Genomic DNA, 15,939 nt, shown 5'->3' with positions numbered 1-15,939 from the left:
ATGTCGATAAAAATGTCGAAATCTCAATTTCATGGAAATATCGACAAAATGTCGATGTCGATGATATTTCTATAAAAGTTAGAAAGCTAAAAAATCGTAAAAAATATTTAAATTAACAAATAAACATTTTTACATTTATAAATTAGTTAAAAATAATTAATATTAATAATGTATATATATAGTGACATTTTGTTGATATTTTTCAAATTTTGTCGATTTTCCTATACTATGATGGAAATGTCGATTCACCCTCATGGTGATGTCGAACCCATGGAAATATGGATATTTCGATGGAAATGTCGACGTGTTGACGAATATTTAGAACCATAGTTTAAATCAAGCTTGTCATAGTTAAATAAAAAATTAACTAATAAATAAAAATGAGGTCAGAAATAATCTCAGTAGTTGTTAATATTACTACCTGTCCAAGCCTATCTTAATAAAATATTTAGGATCTCTTTGGTAACGTTTCCATCTTTTGTTTCTATTTCTACATTTTTAATAAAGAGAAATAGGATTGCATGACTTCAACGCACCTAGATTAAAGAATACTAAAACAATATTCTTTTTTGTGTTTTGTAACAAATTAAAAATGAGAACCAGAAATAAGAAATTTGTTTTTGTTGTTCCCAAAATTTCTATACAATTTTGATAATGTTTCTAAAAAATGAGAAACAAGAAACATAAATAGTTTTCAAATACTTAAGTTTTTTAATAAAATTAGAAATGAAAAACAAGAATCGAACCGTTACCAAATGTGCCCTCATATACATTTTTTAGACTTAAATTTTAATTTTCACTCCCACATTGAACTCAAAAGAAATTATTAACATTAATTATTATGCTTTTAAATTCAACGTCTATTTTTGTAAAATAAAAATTAGCTATCTTTATTTGACCTCACTTGGAGGTACATGCCAATTACGGCTTCGCTTTGCACTACTTTATCTTATTTTTCCTTATTGTTATCCATCATAGGAAAATAAAAAAATAATAAGATAAGGTTCTTCTCAAAAAATAAAAAAGCAATAAGAGGATGAAATCGAGACCGTAAAGATACAAATTGTCCCCACAAGTATTTTTACGCATCAAATATTAAAATGATTTTTTAATTCAAAGTTTAGAGACTGAAAAAAATATTTAACAAAAAAATATAAGTCTTACCGGTAATATTTTTTGTGTTAAATATTAAGATAATTTTTTAATTCAAGGTTTAGAGACTGAAACAAAACACTTAAAAAAAAATTTAAGAACTAAAACCAAATAAGTAAAAAATTTAGAAACTTAAAATTTGAGTTTTTCCCAAAGTATCTTATTTTACTTTTAAAATGTTTCTGAGTAAAAAGTGTCTTTAGGGGCACTTTTAAACTGAGGGATGATTTAGATTTAAGGTTTTAAAAGATACCGGTAAGTAACAAATACGTAGGAATAAGATGTTTGAGAATAAAATGTCTGAAAATCCAGTATTTCATTGTATATGAAAATATTATCAGATTTTTACATAAATAAATGGTGAATGTATTTGGTGTTCAATGATATTGTTATCGGATTTACATATAAATAAATGGTGTTTGTGTTTGACTTATGTAATTATTTTCAACAATAAAAATAATCCAAAGGTCTTACCCTTTTATATTAATTATATCAGTAATTCAATATGATTTTTTTTTTCAATATCATTAACCACTGCAAATTAATTTACATCCATGAGTAAATGGATTCTTAATAATGTGATTTGAATAATCTTAGCTAATTAATTTATGGTCCTATGTAACTAATTTTAAATTAATATATCTAAAATTATAGGTAATAAATTATTATAAATCATATAAAATTTAGATTCTTATTATCTAGCATGATAATGATAATTTTTCATAATTCAGCATATACGGGTGAATAATTAATTAAAGGAATTATGTATATGGCAAAGTAAAAAAATATATATTTTAGTTATTGTAGTTTCTAAATTTATTAAATTAGTACGAGAAATGAAAACAAAAGAATACAGTATTCATAAATATATGTAATAAATATGGGCCTGGATTAGTACAGTATTAATCAATTGCTTGATTTAAAAAAACGAATTTTTTTTTTTTATAGTACATTAACGTGTGGGGAGGGGATGAGAAATATTATTTAAAAATACATGGTTTTATTTTATATTTGAAATTTTATTTCTTTACCCACTTCTGCACTTCTTTCGTTTTGGTTTTTCTATTTCTATTATTTGTCTTTATATATATTTTTTTAAATATGCTTAATTTGGCTGTTGCTGCTAGATTTGTTAATTACCATTTAACTTCCAAATTTAGTGCCATAATCTATAAATGTGGCTTAAAACATATAGTTCTACATTAAAATAAGTTTTCTATTTAATATGCTATAAAAATTTAAAAAGAATCGCTTTATAAAAATTTAATAAGAATCGTCAAAACGAGCATAGTTCAGCGGTAATTTGCATATATCTCAAACCAAGAGGTTGTGAGTTCGATCCCCACCTCATACACAGTATAGAGCTAACTCAACTGGTTAAGTCACATATCTTTATATATGTCGATGTCGATGAATATTTCTCTAAAAATTAAAAAATCGTAAAAAATATTTAAATTAACAAATAAACATTTTTCAATTTCTAAATTAGTTAAAAATAATTAATATTAATATAATATATACATATTATTGACATTTTGTTGATATTTTTCATATTTTTTTGATTTGATGGAAATGTCGATTTACCCCTCCTGTTGATGTCGAACTCATGAAAACATGGATATGTCGACGTGTCTACGAATATTTAAAACCATGATCATAACCTTCAAAGTTTGTACAGAAACATTGATAAGAAATATACATTTAGATTTTATTTTAGTTATGAAATTTCAGGTTTATTTATTATTTAGTTTTTTTAAACATTTATTTTAGTTTTCGAACCTTCAAGTCCTGGGCATTTTGGTATATACCATTATTTTATCACAAGTTAATTAACAAATGATATAGTTTTAAATACTCAAACAAAATTAACCTACACAAATAGGTTGAAATAGGTACTCGGAGGGGTAGAATTTGACAGTGGAACAAGACAAGAACAAGACGACAACTAAAATAGTTACTTTTTAAAAGTTCATATACTTAAACAAACATTTTAAAAATTTAGAGACTTAAGTGTGAGTTTGACGGTAAAATAGAGACAACGATTAAAATAATTGATTTTTAAAAATTCATATATTAAAATGGAGTGTTTAAAAATTTAGTAACTAAAATGTGATTTGAAGCTAAAACATATTATGTTTGAAATTTCCAAAATTTTGGAGGTCTCAAGTTGGGGACCTCCAAAATTTTAAAAGTCCCATTTAATTAAAAAAAACATCAAAATAGAAAGTATAGAAAGTATAATGCTGAGAGTAAATAAAACCGACTTTTTTTTTAATTATTAATATAAAAGCCATATACATGGGCTTATGTACAAAGGAACATAAATAATGACTAAACTACCCAACTAATTACTTAACTAATACTAGAACATATAAAGGATGAATAAACAACCACTCTTAACTTTTAGGTTGAGTTTTGATTTATTCATTCTTAATATGTTACTAAAGCGGGAGATTTCGTATTCAAACTCTAACATAGGGGTCATATGGGCGTTCACGAGTTGGAGTTGGATTGGGTTAAGAGGGATTTTGAGACCAACCTGAATTTTTGGGTTGGTCGTATATATAGGAACCGTAGGTTTGAATTGGAGAGTCAACCCAATCCAACCCAACCAAGGATTGTCAGTTTGTGTTTTTTTTTTTTTTTTTTAATTTTTAATTATCACGACGGGGACAAGGAGTTAGGATTAAAACTTAATGGATGATTGAGATTAAGATACAAAATGTAAGAAGATAATATGAAAATCTTAAATGAAGGACTATGATTAACACTAAATGAACGGTTAACATTGGAGATAAAGATATTATTATATATATAATTAAAAAAAATATACATATATGCATAAATTCTAGTTGGGTTATGTTGACCTGATTTTTTAAAGGTTGAACTCTAGACCCGACCCAACCCGATCGGGCTGAGAAAATCACAATCGAACCCAACCCAACCCAACTCTAGAGTTCGTCGGGTTGTCAGGTTTTTTGAATACCTGCATTATCATTTCCTCCCCATTTATTATTCATTTCCATTTGTCAAGTCTTGTGTAATTTTCCAAATCTAAGTAGGTGAGGGGAGTGTTGAATATCCATAAATGAATTAAATTTACACAATTAAATTTAAGTTTTTGAGAGAAAATAATAATGCACAGATTTGACTTATCTTCTTATTGATATAAAAGTCATTATAGGGAATATAAAAAACATCTAAACTATCCAACTAACTACTAAACTAATACAAAGACTAAACTCTAATAAAATGTTCATTGAAATTTTCATTATACCATAAAAAGTTCAACAAAATATTAGAAAAGAAAAACAATTAACACAATTTGCCGTTGGGTGCTTTGTTCTTTTTTTTTTCTTTTTACCAGATTTCTTTATTTATTGTGTGATTTGTGATTCTTTTCCGTTCCAATATACCCGACCTTTTAAAAATAATTTAAAATAACATTAAAAAAACAGGTTTAATCTCTATACTTTTATTAAAATAACGATTTAGTTTCTAAACTTTAATCTGTAACAATTTAATATCTACAGGTAATACTTTAATATCTGAACTTTAGTATGTAATAATTTAGTCTTTATAATTTAAAATCCGTAACAATTTGATATCTTCCATGAAATTTTTTTTATCAAAATTCAATATCGATTTTTATCCGGTAACAATTTAGAATAATTACTGGATTACAAAGTATCCACGGCCTCAAATTCAAATTTGATCTCCTTCCATACTTCACAAGCAGCAGCTAGTTCAGGACTTCATTTACTAGCCTCACGGATAATTTCATTATCCTCACGAGCAAGATCACGTCCCTCATTACGAGCTTGTATACATGCTTCTAGAGCTACTCGATTAGCTACGGCACCAGGTGCATTACCCCAAAGGTGCCCTAAAGTTCCTCCGCTGAATTGTAGTACAGAATCATCTCCAAAAATCTCGGTTAGAGCAGGCATATGCCAAACGTGAATACCACCGGAAGCCACTGGCAGAACACCTGGTAAAGAGACCCAATCTTGAGTGAAATAAATACCGCGGCTTCGATCTTTTTCAACATACTCATCACGAAGTAAATCAACAAAGCCTAAAGTGATGTCTCTTTCCCCTTCAAGTTTACCTACTACGGTACCAGCGTGAATATGGTCTCCACCAGACAGACGTAACGCTTTAGCTAGTACACGGAAGTGCATACCATGATTCTTCTGTCTATCAATAACGGCATGCATTGCACGGTGAATGTGAAGAAGTAGACCGTAATTTATAAACACTCATCAATTTATTGATCCAAATATATAACAAATTTAATAAAATTTTTCACAATAGGAGGCTCAATCATTATAAAATTTTAAAGACTAGATTGTTACGTACTAAAATTCGTAATCAAATCATTACCAATTTAAAACTACACTCACTGAAATTCAGGAACTAAACCGTTACTCGGGACGAGAAAAAAGTATTAATGGGCCATGAAAGATAAAAGTCCATGAATGAGAGGGCTATTATGTAATTTGGAGGGAAGTGAATCCCAGTTTCCCCATAGCCCAAAAGGAGCGCTCTGTAGTCTGCATTCTCCGTTTATTTGTCAGAGGAAACGTGAGCAGTTTCTCTCGTTCCCCTTCCTCTCTCCTCCGCTCGCAGTCGCAGTCGCCGCCGCCGGAGTAGTTCCGCTCCGCCGCGCCAGTCGAATCGGCCGGAGATCTCGGTAATGCCAACACTCCTCTCTCTCTCTCTCTCTTTCTGTGTCTCTGTCTCTCGATTATCGACATTTTGGAGATGAAATTAGAGAGTAGTGAATCGATTTAGGATTGATTGAATGCAGAGGAAGAAGAAGAAGATGAAGGTTGCGGTGGTCGGAGCCGGAATCAGCGGCCTGGTTTCGGCGTATGTTCTGGCCAACGCCGGAGCGGAGGTTGCGCTGTTCGAGAAGGAGGATTACTTAGGCGGCCATTCCAAAACGGTGACCTTCGATGGCCGCGATTTAGACCTCGGCTTCATGGTCTTCAATCGAGTCAGTTCCCTCTCTCTCTTCTTTCTCTCTCTTAATGGATCAGGATACAGTGGGTGGTTCTAATTTGAGTTCAAATTTTATTTCACAAGACCTTTTTTAATATTAGAAAAATAAAAAATAAAAGTAAAGAAGAATTTTCTAATATTTTAATACCAAAAATCTTATGTCTCGGGTTCCGCGAGTGACTTGAATATAGGAGAGCAAAAGCATAATTTTTAGTTTGTTTCAATTTCGTCTCTTGATTTTAAAGTTTTGGTTTAGTTTAATTTTAAAAGTATGTGTCTTTTTCTCATTTGAAAATGGAACTTTTTTTCGTTAGAATTTAATTAAAATTAAATTCAAAATTTAGGAACTCAATTGAAATTATTTTCAAATAAATCACGAAAATATCGTCATTTTAAAATTAATTCCAAGGGAAGAGATAAAATTTGGAAAAAAAAGAAAGCTTTGGATTTTGACTCACCCATTACTTTATTTGGATGGTAATGCTAAAAAAGCGGTTATTTTGGATTTTTCTCTTCTGATATATTTCAAAGAATAACTTCGAAGTAATTTAGTGAAACCTTTAGCGTACAAAAATGGAAACATGAAGCTTTTAGTTAAATGGCCTTTCACTTTAAAAAGAATATCTTAAATTAAGTATTTGAATCATATCTTCAAACCTAACTTAATTAGGTAAAATGGGTTGTAATGGCTTATAATAGAAAACATGATCTCACTGCTAAAGAAAAACACACTAACCTATTTAATATGATAACCACTCATAATAATAATAATAAAGATGATTTATGAAGTTTGACCAAATTATGGAGACTAAATTGAAATCTTTAAAATCATTAAAAGAAAAATTGAAGATAAAGAAAAAATATATTTTAACGGTATCTCAATTTATATTATTCTTTTAAGATAAATATATATATACACTATATAAACAGCTGATAACAATATGTTTTTTCTATTATAATAAAACAAGACAGACAGCTCAAAGGCAATAAAAACAGGATGCGAGGCCAAATAAGTGGGCTTTGGGAGATGTCTCATTTTTTGGGGGCTACCAAAATTGAATATAACATAAAAATGAAAATACTATTTTTTAAAGCGGTTAAATCGAAATTATTATTAAATATTGATGCTAAAATTGGTAAATTGAAGCCATGCTTGAAAGCACTTGGTAATTTCGATAACAGAGTACGATCTTTTAGAAAGAGGAAATGTCATATTTATCCCCAATAGGAAATCCTATTTTAGGAAGTAAACTTTTGATTGTACATAAAAACAATGTTTTTTTCTATTTTTAATGAAAGTATTTAGAATTCTCATTTTTTATTTCCAATCAATTAATTATACAAGACAGATTTTACTAAAACTGGTTAATATAATACTGGGCATTTATATTAAACTTTTCTAAAATATTAGGCCAAAGAAAGATATTGTAAAAATGTTGAACAGCTACTCTCCAAATTGAATCTATATAAAAAATTTTAATTCGTATATATTTTTTTAAATGCTTATGTACAAATCTCGTGATATAAATTTTATTTTATTTTATTTTATTCTTCCCAAAAAAATATTATTTTTACTATTTTATTATCTTTTGGTTGGATAAAAAATTTTACCTTGGTACTTTTTTGGGGTAAATGCCCCCAAAGGTACTAATTTACCATAAATTGCCATCTTGCAATAATCTTGCTTATTGGTTTCAAATAAGATCATATTAGGTATAATGAAATGAACTAATTAGACAATCAAAGACATAAATGAAGTTTTTTTTAAATGTAATTGGGCATATTGAAAATAAGTCTTATAAAGTAGCTACATTCAACAATTTTTTAAAAAAAAATTATTTCATAACTTAAAATTGATTGCTAATGCTACCAATATATTTAGATACTAACAACCGAATTTTCCATAAATATCTTTATATTTAACAAATTTTAAACTTTGAACTAAAATTATCTCTAATTTTGAAGAGAAAAGAAAATAACTTTTAAGATGGGTAGGGAAAAAGAACAGAATGCTAAGGAATTGCTAAAGAATATTCTAAAAATAATTTTTCTGCTTAGAAGCAACGATCAAATGAGTAATATTTTTCTAAAAAAATTAATGTCATGTAATCTTTTTGTGATATAGTTTATTTGATTGCAGCTAAAATATCACTATTTTCAAAGTATTTATTAGAAACTAATTGATTTTCAAAAAGAAAAAGAACTATTTGAAACTGAATTTCGTTGTCTCATACCATAGGCTAAGTAATAATTTGCTAAAATTAAATTGAAAATATGATGATATAATAGAGCCTTATTGTGATTGAAGTTTCAATTCATGTCCAGAAAAAATAAAAAATTTTGAAAATTCAATTACTTGTAAGATGTCAATAAATTCTGGTGAAATGGTTTAAAAGTACTCGTTACGAGCTTCAAACTCCCCGATCCTGCTTTCTTTGATTTCTACTTTGGCACCTTGATTTTAACATATCATCATTCAACCTAACATTTGGTGGATAATTGTATGGCATGGACTGTTATTGCTTCGAAATCGTATAGGTAACTTATCCAAATATGATGGAGTTTTTCGAGAACCTGGGAGTTGAAATGGAAGCATCAGATATGTCTTTCGCAGTTAGCTTAGACAAAGGACAAGGCTGTGAATGGGGCAGTCGAAATGGTGTCTCAAGTTTATTTGCACAAAAGAAGAACATCCTTAATCCATATTTTTGGCAAATGATTCGGGAAATAGTCAAATTTAAGGATGATGTGATCAAGTACGTTCTACTATTGTTACCATTCACGATCAAGAAATAAATATTTTGAACTAATGACAAGAAATCTTGGTTCTTATGTGAACAGTTATCTTGAAGTTATGGAGAATAATTCAGATATTGATCGAAATGAAACGTTGGGGCAGTTTATCAAGTCAAGGGGCTACTCTGAATTGTTTCAAAAGGCTTATCTTGTGAGATTACTATAAAATTCTGATCCAAAAAAAGATTACTATACAATTCTTTGGTTTCTTAACGTCAATTTTATGGACTAACCATATCTTGTAATTTGGGGGATGGATTGAATATTTATTTTATATGTGTTTCTTATTATCATATTGCTCTAGGTTCCAATGTGTGGTTCAATTTGGTCTTGTCCCTCGGAAGGAGTTCTCAGCTTTTCGGCTTTCTCAGTTCTTTCCTTTTGTCGAAATCATCATCTACTTCAGGTTTGTCTTTTGTTAAGGTATCTATGATTAAATTTACGGTAACCCATCAGTTCAAGTTAAACTTTTGAGTTGATTGGTGATTTAATATTGTATTTGTAACTCATAGTTTACCTCTTTTTCATCATTTTCTTTTTGTCTCTCGTGGGGATTTTTAACTTGTTACTTTTAGTTTACTTTTCTTCAATTGGTTTATCTTTCTCTACAGTTGTTTGGTCGTCCACAATGGCTTACAGTCAAATGGCGTTCTCATTCTTATGTGAAGAAGGTGACCATTTATGTTATAAAATTTCTCTTTGCATACAACTAGAGTAACCAATTGACTATTTGTCCAAATATTCTTTTTGTTAATGTATTTTTTAAAATTCAGGTGCAAGAAGTACTGGAGAGTAAAGGCTGTCAAATAAAAACATCTTCCGAAGTTAGTTCCATCTCAACGATAGATGAAGGTGATAATCAAATGGCTAAAAGTGATTTAGCTCTTTATTTATCTAGTCACTAACAACGTGTTTTGTAGACAATATAATACCATAGATTTTTATATTTGATATGACATTATCAGGGTGTAAAGTAAGCTATGGAGATGATTCACACGAAATATTTGATGCATGTATAATAGCAACCCATGCCCCTGATACTTTAAGAATATTAGGAAATCAAGCAACATCTGAAGAAGTCAGAGTACTTGGTGCTTTCCAATATGTTTATAGGTACATTTATTATTTCATTGCCATTCTAATTCTAATGTATCCTTATTCCTTCTGTCAAATGAACCATTGCGAAGACCATAGGCAAATTTGGTTCCAAATGGTAGTGGATGATAGAAAATGGATCTTTGGAGGTCTTGTTTCTAAGTGTTTTTTTTAAAGATTATGAAGTGCTGAAATTAATAAAATGATGGCCTGAAATAGTTGCATCAAAATGCACAATCATTTTCTCTGTATTGGCAGTGATATTTTTCTCCATCGTGACAAAAATTTAATGCCCCGAAACCCAGCAGCATGGAGTGCATGGAACTTTCTTGGAAATACAGATAACAAAGTATGTTTGACATATTGGCTGAATGTGCTTCAGGTTGGTTTCATACCACTCTAAAATATTTCAACAACCTTTTACATAATGTAAACTAGAGAAACTAAGAGTGTTAGTGTCTAGTAGAAACAAGGCTTTAAAATTCTATAATTCCTGGATCTAATAAATGATGCAACTAACTATGAACTCGCAACAAATAATACATAGAAATAGAGTAAATTTGTGATACTTCCTGACCACTACAATTAACAACCCTGAAGCTTCAAGAATAAATCATTCTTATCCAGGGGGAAACTGGATTCATTATTAATTATTTTAACTATGGACGTTTATTGTCGGTTGTTTGCTTCTAGCTGACTAGGAAAGGGGAGGAAACATTGTAGATGGAAAACATTCAGATGAAGCAACTTGCAGTAGACATGGAAAAGAATTTCTTATTTGAAGTTATGTGGGTTTGATACTTCCCTTTAATTGTGAATTTGCAGAATCTTGGGGAAACCGATCCTCCTTTTCTTGTGACTCTTAATCCCGAAAAAGAGCCAAAACATACATTGCTTAAGTGGTTAACTAGTCACCCAATTCCATCTGTTGCTGCATCAAAAGCTTCAAATGAGCTTGACAGTATTCAAGGAAAGAGAAGGATTTGGTTTTGTGGAGCATATCAAGGTAAGATTACTTGATTCTAAGTTAAAAAGGCTATTTGTTTTTTATTTCAATCATAAAGAGTGTAAGGTAACAAAACCACTTCGTGTTAAAATTGATTTGTTTTAAAAAGATAAAAAGTAATTTTACTTATCGAATGTAAGTTAATGCAAAAACAGAGTAGGTGTTACATGCCTGAAGTTTTTTTGCTATAAGTAGTATCTCACCACATACTTTCTCACAATACCACACTTGTTCTCACTAATATATTTCTATACATATTGTCTCATTTTTGTCCATACATGATTTCTGTTGCACCATTAGTTGTGCATGTACATTGAATTTTATAACTGATTATGGTAGATTAGTTATTTTAAGTAAATTGATTTGATCCTTTATAATGTGCAAATTAGAACAAGAAAATATTGGATCTGAATCAAATAAGGTATTTCGATATTCTGAAGAGAATAAGCCTGATCATGCAACATTCTAAGCTTCTAATGTGCCAATAGGAACATACTGAGATATGAATAAGGATTTAGCATGAATATAAATGAATTCTCTCTGAGCTTTTGTGTTTCAGTGATAAGACACCTATTACCATCCAAAATAAAAAAATTAGTTGCAATGTGTATCTTCAATCTTAAAATGTGACATTCTTTAATGTTACAATTGGAGTTGTGCTAATTATTCTACTTCTCTTTAGGTTATGGCTTCCATGAGGATGGGTTAAAGGTAACAACTATTATATCTTTTTTTCCTCAAGGATCTTATGTGCCTTTTCAAATTGGAATAATTCAAAGGATATTCAAATTAAGTTTAGTAACCTAAATATTTGCAGGCCGGTATTATGGCAGCACAAAATATGTTGGGAAATAGTTTCACTCTCCTAAGCAACCCGAAACACATGGCACCTTCGCTAGCAGATACCGGGGCACGCCTGTTTGTCACAAGATTTCTTGGGCAGTATATAACTTCGGGATCATTAACGTAAGCTAAAGTGACTGGACCTTTCAATTTACATGTTAATGCAGAATGGCATTATTGTCCCATTTACCATAGAGAATTGATATAATTTTTCTGTATTAATGCAGTTTAATGGAGGAAGGGGGCACAATATTTACCTTTGAGGGAACAGATAAAAGATGTCTTCCAAAGGTTGATTTAAGAGTTCACAACCCCCAATTTTATTGGAAGGTATGAAATTCTAATTAGTAATAATTCAAATATACTTTAAGTCCCCTTCCTTAGTTCCAAAGTCCTCACCATCTGTAATAATTGATTTTTTCAGATTACTACACGAGCTGATTTAGGCCTTGCAGATGCGTATATCAATGGAGACTTTTCTTTTGTCGATAAAGACGAAGGCCTTCTAAATTTTTTCTTGGTAAGCTCATCTATTTTGGATCACTAAATATTCTATCCTCACATTAATTTGCATAAACTCTTAAATGCTGATTTCTTTTGCAGATTCTCATTGCTAGCAGAGATACAAATTCTTCAATTGCAAAAGTAAAGAAGAAAAGGTATATATGATGGGGAGATCTACTTATCACTTACTTTCATTCTTTAAACTAAATATTTACTTATATTTTTCAGGGGATGGTGGACACCTCCACTATTTACTGCATGTGTTTCATCTGCAAAGTACTTTTTTCAGCATACTTCAAGGCAAAACACTCTTACACAAGCTCGTAGGAACATCTCTCGTCATTATGATCTGGTATTCGATAGTTTTCGGCCCATTCTTTCATTTTTCCTTCTTCCTTCTTTTTAAGAAAGCTACAATACGTCTATTTGTCTTTAGTTCATTCGCATTCAAAAAAAGAAAACTCATATTTCATTGTTGTGTTTCATTATTATTTCATTACTGCCTCACAAATATCTGGATTCTTATTGTGTTCTAGAGTAATGAACTTTTTTCACTATTCTTGGATGATACAATGACATACTCATGTGCCATCTTTAAGGTTTGTACATGAAACCATTTTTTCTAGAATTTTAATAATCTACTGTTGGAAGTGTCAATGTTTTCTTATCTTGTTCTTGTTTATACTTGTTTATAGATGGAGAATGAAGACTTGAGAGTTGCACAACTGAGAAAAATCTCTCTCCTCATTGAAAAGGTGGTTCTCTAGCTACAATTTTAACCCCAATTAACATCTTCTTTTTCATTCTCTCACAAGCTATTCTGTTTTTTATATCTTAATTCCTAGGCAAGAATCAACAAAGATCATCAAGTATTGGAAATTGGGTGTGGATGGGGTAGCCTAGCTATCGAGATTGTCAAGCAAACTGGATGTCAATACACCGGCATTACTTTGTCTGAGGAACAACTAAAATATGCCGAGAAGAAAGTTAAAGATGCCAACCTTCAGGTTGAATGTTCTTCAAAACTCATACATATATATATTTTTTAAGAAATTGAGCTCCCATCGTGTGAAAATAAAAGAATATACAAATAGCCAACAAAATTTCAAGAAGAAAAATACGACCACAACAAAATACGACCGGCCTATAAGAAAGGGTCTCAATCCATAAGAATAACACACCTAACTAATAATTAAAAAATCCTTCAAAACCGACACCCACAGAGAGTAACTAAATCTTGCTAATTCCCACACTTCCTCCTAAGGCCTCTCGCCCCCCTAACTCATGTTTCTTTGATATGGTTGTTACTATTTATATCTAATTTCGACCTCGCTTTCAGGATCGCATTAGGTTTCTTCTTTGCGACTATAGAAAATTGCCAAGTAATGAAAAGTATGACAGGATTATATCATGGTGAGTTTGATAATATGAAAGAAGCAATTAGTCATAGTCATGAACTAGTATTACAATAATTCTCTTTTGTATTTCAGTGAGATGATAGAAGCTGTTGGTCATGAATTCATGGAAGACTTTTTTGGTTCTTGTGATTCAGTATTAGCAGAAAATGGTCTTTTTGTTGTTCAGGTTGGAAAGTTTTCATTGTTATTGTCATTTGAATGGATCCAGTAAACATGTCTTTGGGCTTATACTACTTTTGATTCTCCATTAGTTCATATCAATACCCGATGAGCGTTATGACGAATACCGACTAAGTTCAGACTTTATAAAGGAATATATATTTCCAGGAGGATGCCTACCATCTTTAAGCAGGCTAACAACAGCCATGGCTATTGCATCCAGACTCTGGTAAGTAGAGCTGTCGTAATTCTTTAAAAGATTTATGGCGATTTCTCTACGTTTTCAATAAATGAAATTACTTCTGCAGTGTGGAACATTTGGAGAACATTGGAATTCATTACTACCAAACGTTGAGATGTTGGAGAAAGAATTTCTTGGATAATAAGAGGTTGAATGTTCTATTTAAGTCAGTTTAGAAGAATATTGAATGACAAATAAATGTGCTTCAAATTAACAATTCTTTTTCTTTTTTCAGCAAGATTCTTCAACTTGGGTTTGATGAGAGTTTCATACGGACTTGGGAATACTATTTTGACTACTGCGCTGCTGGTTTTAAATCACGCACCCTTGGCAATTACCAGGTATATACGTCTAACCATTTATGCTCTAATGAAATCCCTTAAATAACTATATAAACACTTATAGTACTAAAGAGATAATAAAAGTCTCAAATACAAATTAAACATTGAATTTATATTAGTTGCACTTATGAAATCTCTAAAATCCATAAAACTAGTTTATATAAATTGTAATTGAGATTGAGCAAAAAATCATGATTGAAATTTGATGGCAGATTGTATATTCAAGGCCTGGTAATGTTGCAGCATTCAACAATCCGTACCAAGGAATTTCTTCAGCATATTGAAAATATTTTATCATTCGTGAATTGTATTTGTAAAATAATTCAGTGTCAAAAAAGTAATTCAAAGAGTGATTCCATTTCTTTGATTTTTTTTTTCCAAAGACAGAACAGAGTGCTCATCAGTAGAGATATATGTCATATTTATGAATGGAAACCTTTGTATTGGTGTTGAGGATCAATCAATATCTTTTGTTTTATGAAATACTTATTTAAAAAAAAACATAAAACTATTTAAATCAAAATAATATTTTAGTCAACATACTACCAAAATAAACACATTTTAGTTTCCATACATTTAAAAAGTTATCTTGATTTCTTTATTTTCTTAACTAATTTTTTTTATCATAATTTTAACACAACATTATACTCACTATACTCTTGATATACAACCATAGCTTTGTATTATATACTTTGTCAATACATATTAAATTTATGTTAAGATTTTACAAATAAATTAAAATATTCACATAAATGAATAAATGTGAAGAGCACATAAACCAAATTTTTATTTATTAATGAAATAATTTTTTTTAATTTTCATGACTTTTCCTATTGGAATATCAGTTAAAATCAATATTTTATCCTTCTCATCTCAAAAAAAACGGATAATATATATATATATATATATATATAAATAAACTTCATATTGTTAATAATTTTTAGCTTATTAAATGCTTATTTTTTAACTTTGATTTTTTAATTTCATAACCCATCTAGAAATATTCGACATCGATACTTCATCAATATTTCTATAGACATCAACATTTAAAACTTTGAGAGTAATCTACTTACAATAGGGATTATTACAACTTTGATGACGGTTTCCCGAGAGACATAAATGATTCAATACTTCTAGTTCAAGATTCAAGAAATAAAACAAACAAATTAAAACATCACCATGCCCATTTGGACCCCTATCAATCGAATCTACAAAGAAAATTTTGCAAGTTCAGAACATGCTCACTTTTTCACAGAACAAGAGAGGCACATAAAAAAAGTGTAGAATCTAAAAAGGAAAGAGATGCTCAGTTAAAAACTTCATCAAAGAACAGCAAATGAATATTGCTTTCACCTTACCAGCTATTCTATAACTGAC

The 15,939-nt window shown here is 29.9% G+C and overlaps 1 protein-coding gene across 3 annotated transcripts; it reads left to right on the top strand.

Annotated features, from left to right (window-relative positions):
- The first annotated feature begins 5,636 nt into the window (after nucleotides 1–5,636).
- Nucleotides 5,637–15,022, top strand: LOC111009647 (uncharacterized). Of its 3 annotated transcripts, XM_022282791.2 has the most exons (25): nucleotides 5,637–5,848; nucleotides 5,966–6,154; nucleotides 8,698–8,915; nucleotides 9,001–9,106; nucleotides 9,260–9,361; nucleotides 9,567–9,626; nucleotides 9,729–9,807; nucleotides 9,921–10,068; nucleotides 10,309–10,432; nucleotides 10,876–11,056; nucleotides 11,739–11,767; nucleotides 11,874–12,022; nucleotides 12,127–12,229; nucleotides 12,324–12,419; nucleotides 12,503–12,558; nucleotides 12,632–12,755; nucleotides 12,940–13,002; nucleotides 13,099–13,158; nucleotides 13,249–13,410; nucleotides 13,743–13,816; nucleotides 13,894–13,987; nucleotides 14,073–14,209; nucleotides 14,289–14,369; nucleotides 14,457–14,562; nucleotides 14,775–15,022. In XM_022282791.2, exons 2-25 carry the CDS (start codon nucleotides 5,981–5,983, stop codon nucleotides 14,844–14,846), a joined length of 2,598 nt encoding a protein of 865 aa, XP_022138483.1. In that variant the 5' UTR covers nucleotides 5,637–5,848; nucleotides 5,966–5,980; the 3' UTR covers nucleotides 14,847–15,022. The 3 variants fall into 3 exon arrangements, with proteins under 3 accessions (XP_022138483.1, XP_087982655.1, XP_022138484.1); XM_088126529.1 differs by lacking the exon at nucleotides 9,921–10,068 and having other exon boundaries at nucleotides 10,359–10,432; XM_022282792.2 differs by lacking the exons at nucleotides 5,637–5,848; nucleotides 5,966–6,154; nucleotides 8,698–8,915; ... (2 more) ...; nucleotides 9,567–9,626; nucleotides 9,729–9,807 and having other exon boundaries at nucleotides 9,928–10,068; nucleotides 10,359–10,432.
- The last annotated feature ends 917 nt before the right edge of the window (nucleotides 15,023–15,939 follow it).

This window comes from Momordica charantia (genome assembly GCF_013281855.1).
Source record: "Momordica charantia cultivar OHB3-1 chromosome 7 unlocalized genomic scaffold, Mcharantia_2.0 BLBB01000007.1, whole genome shotgun sequence".
NCBI lineage: Eukaryota > Viridiplantae > Streptophyta > Magnoliopsida > Cucurbitales > Cucurbitaceae > Momordica > Momordica charantia.
Note: the sequence above shows the minus strand (reverse complement) of the source record. Positions and strands in the feature narration are given on the sequence as shown.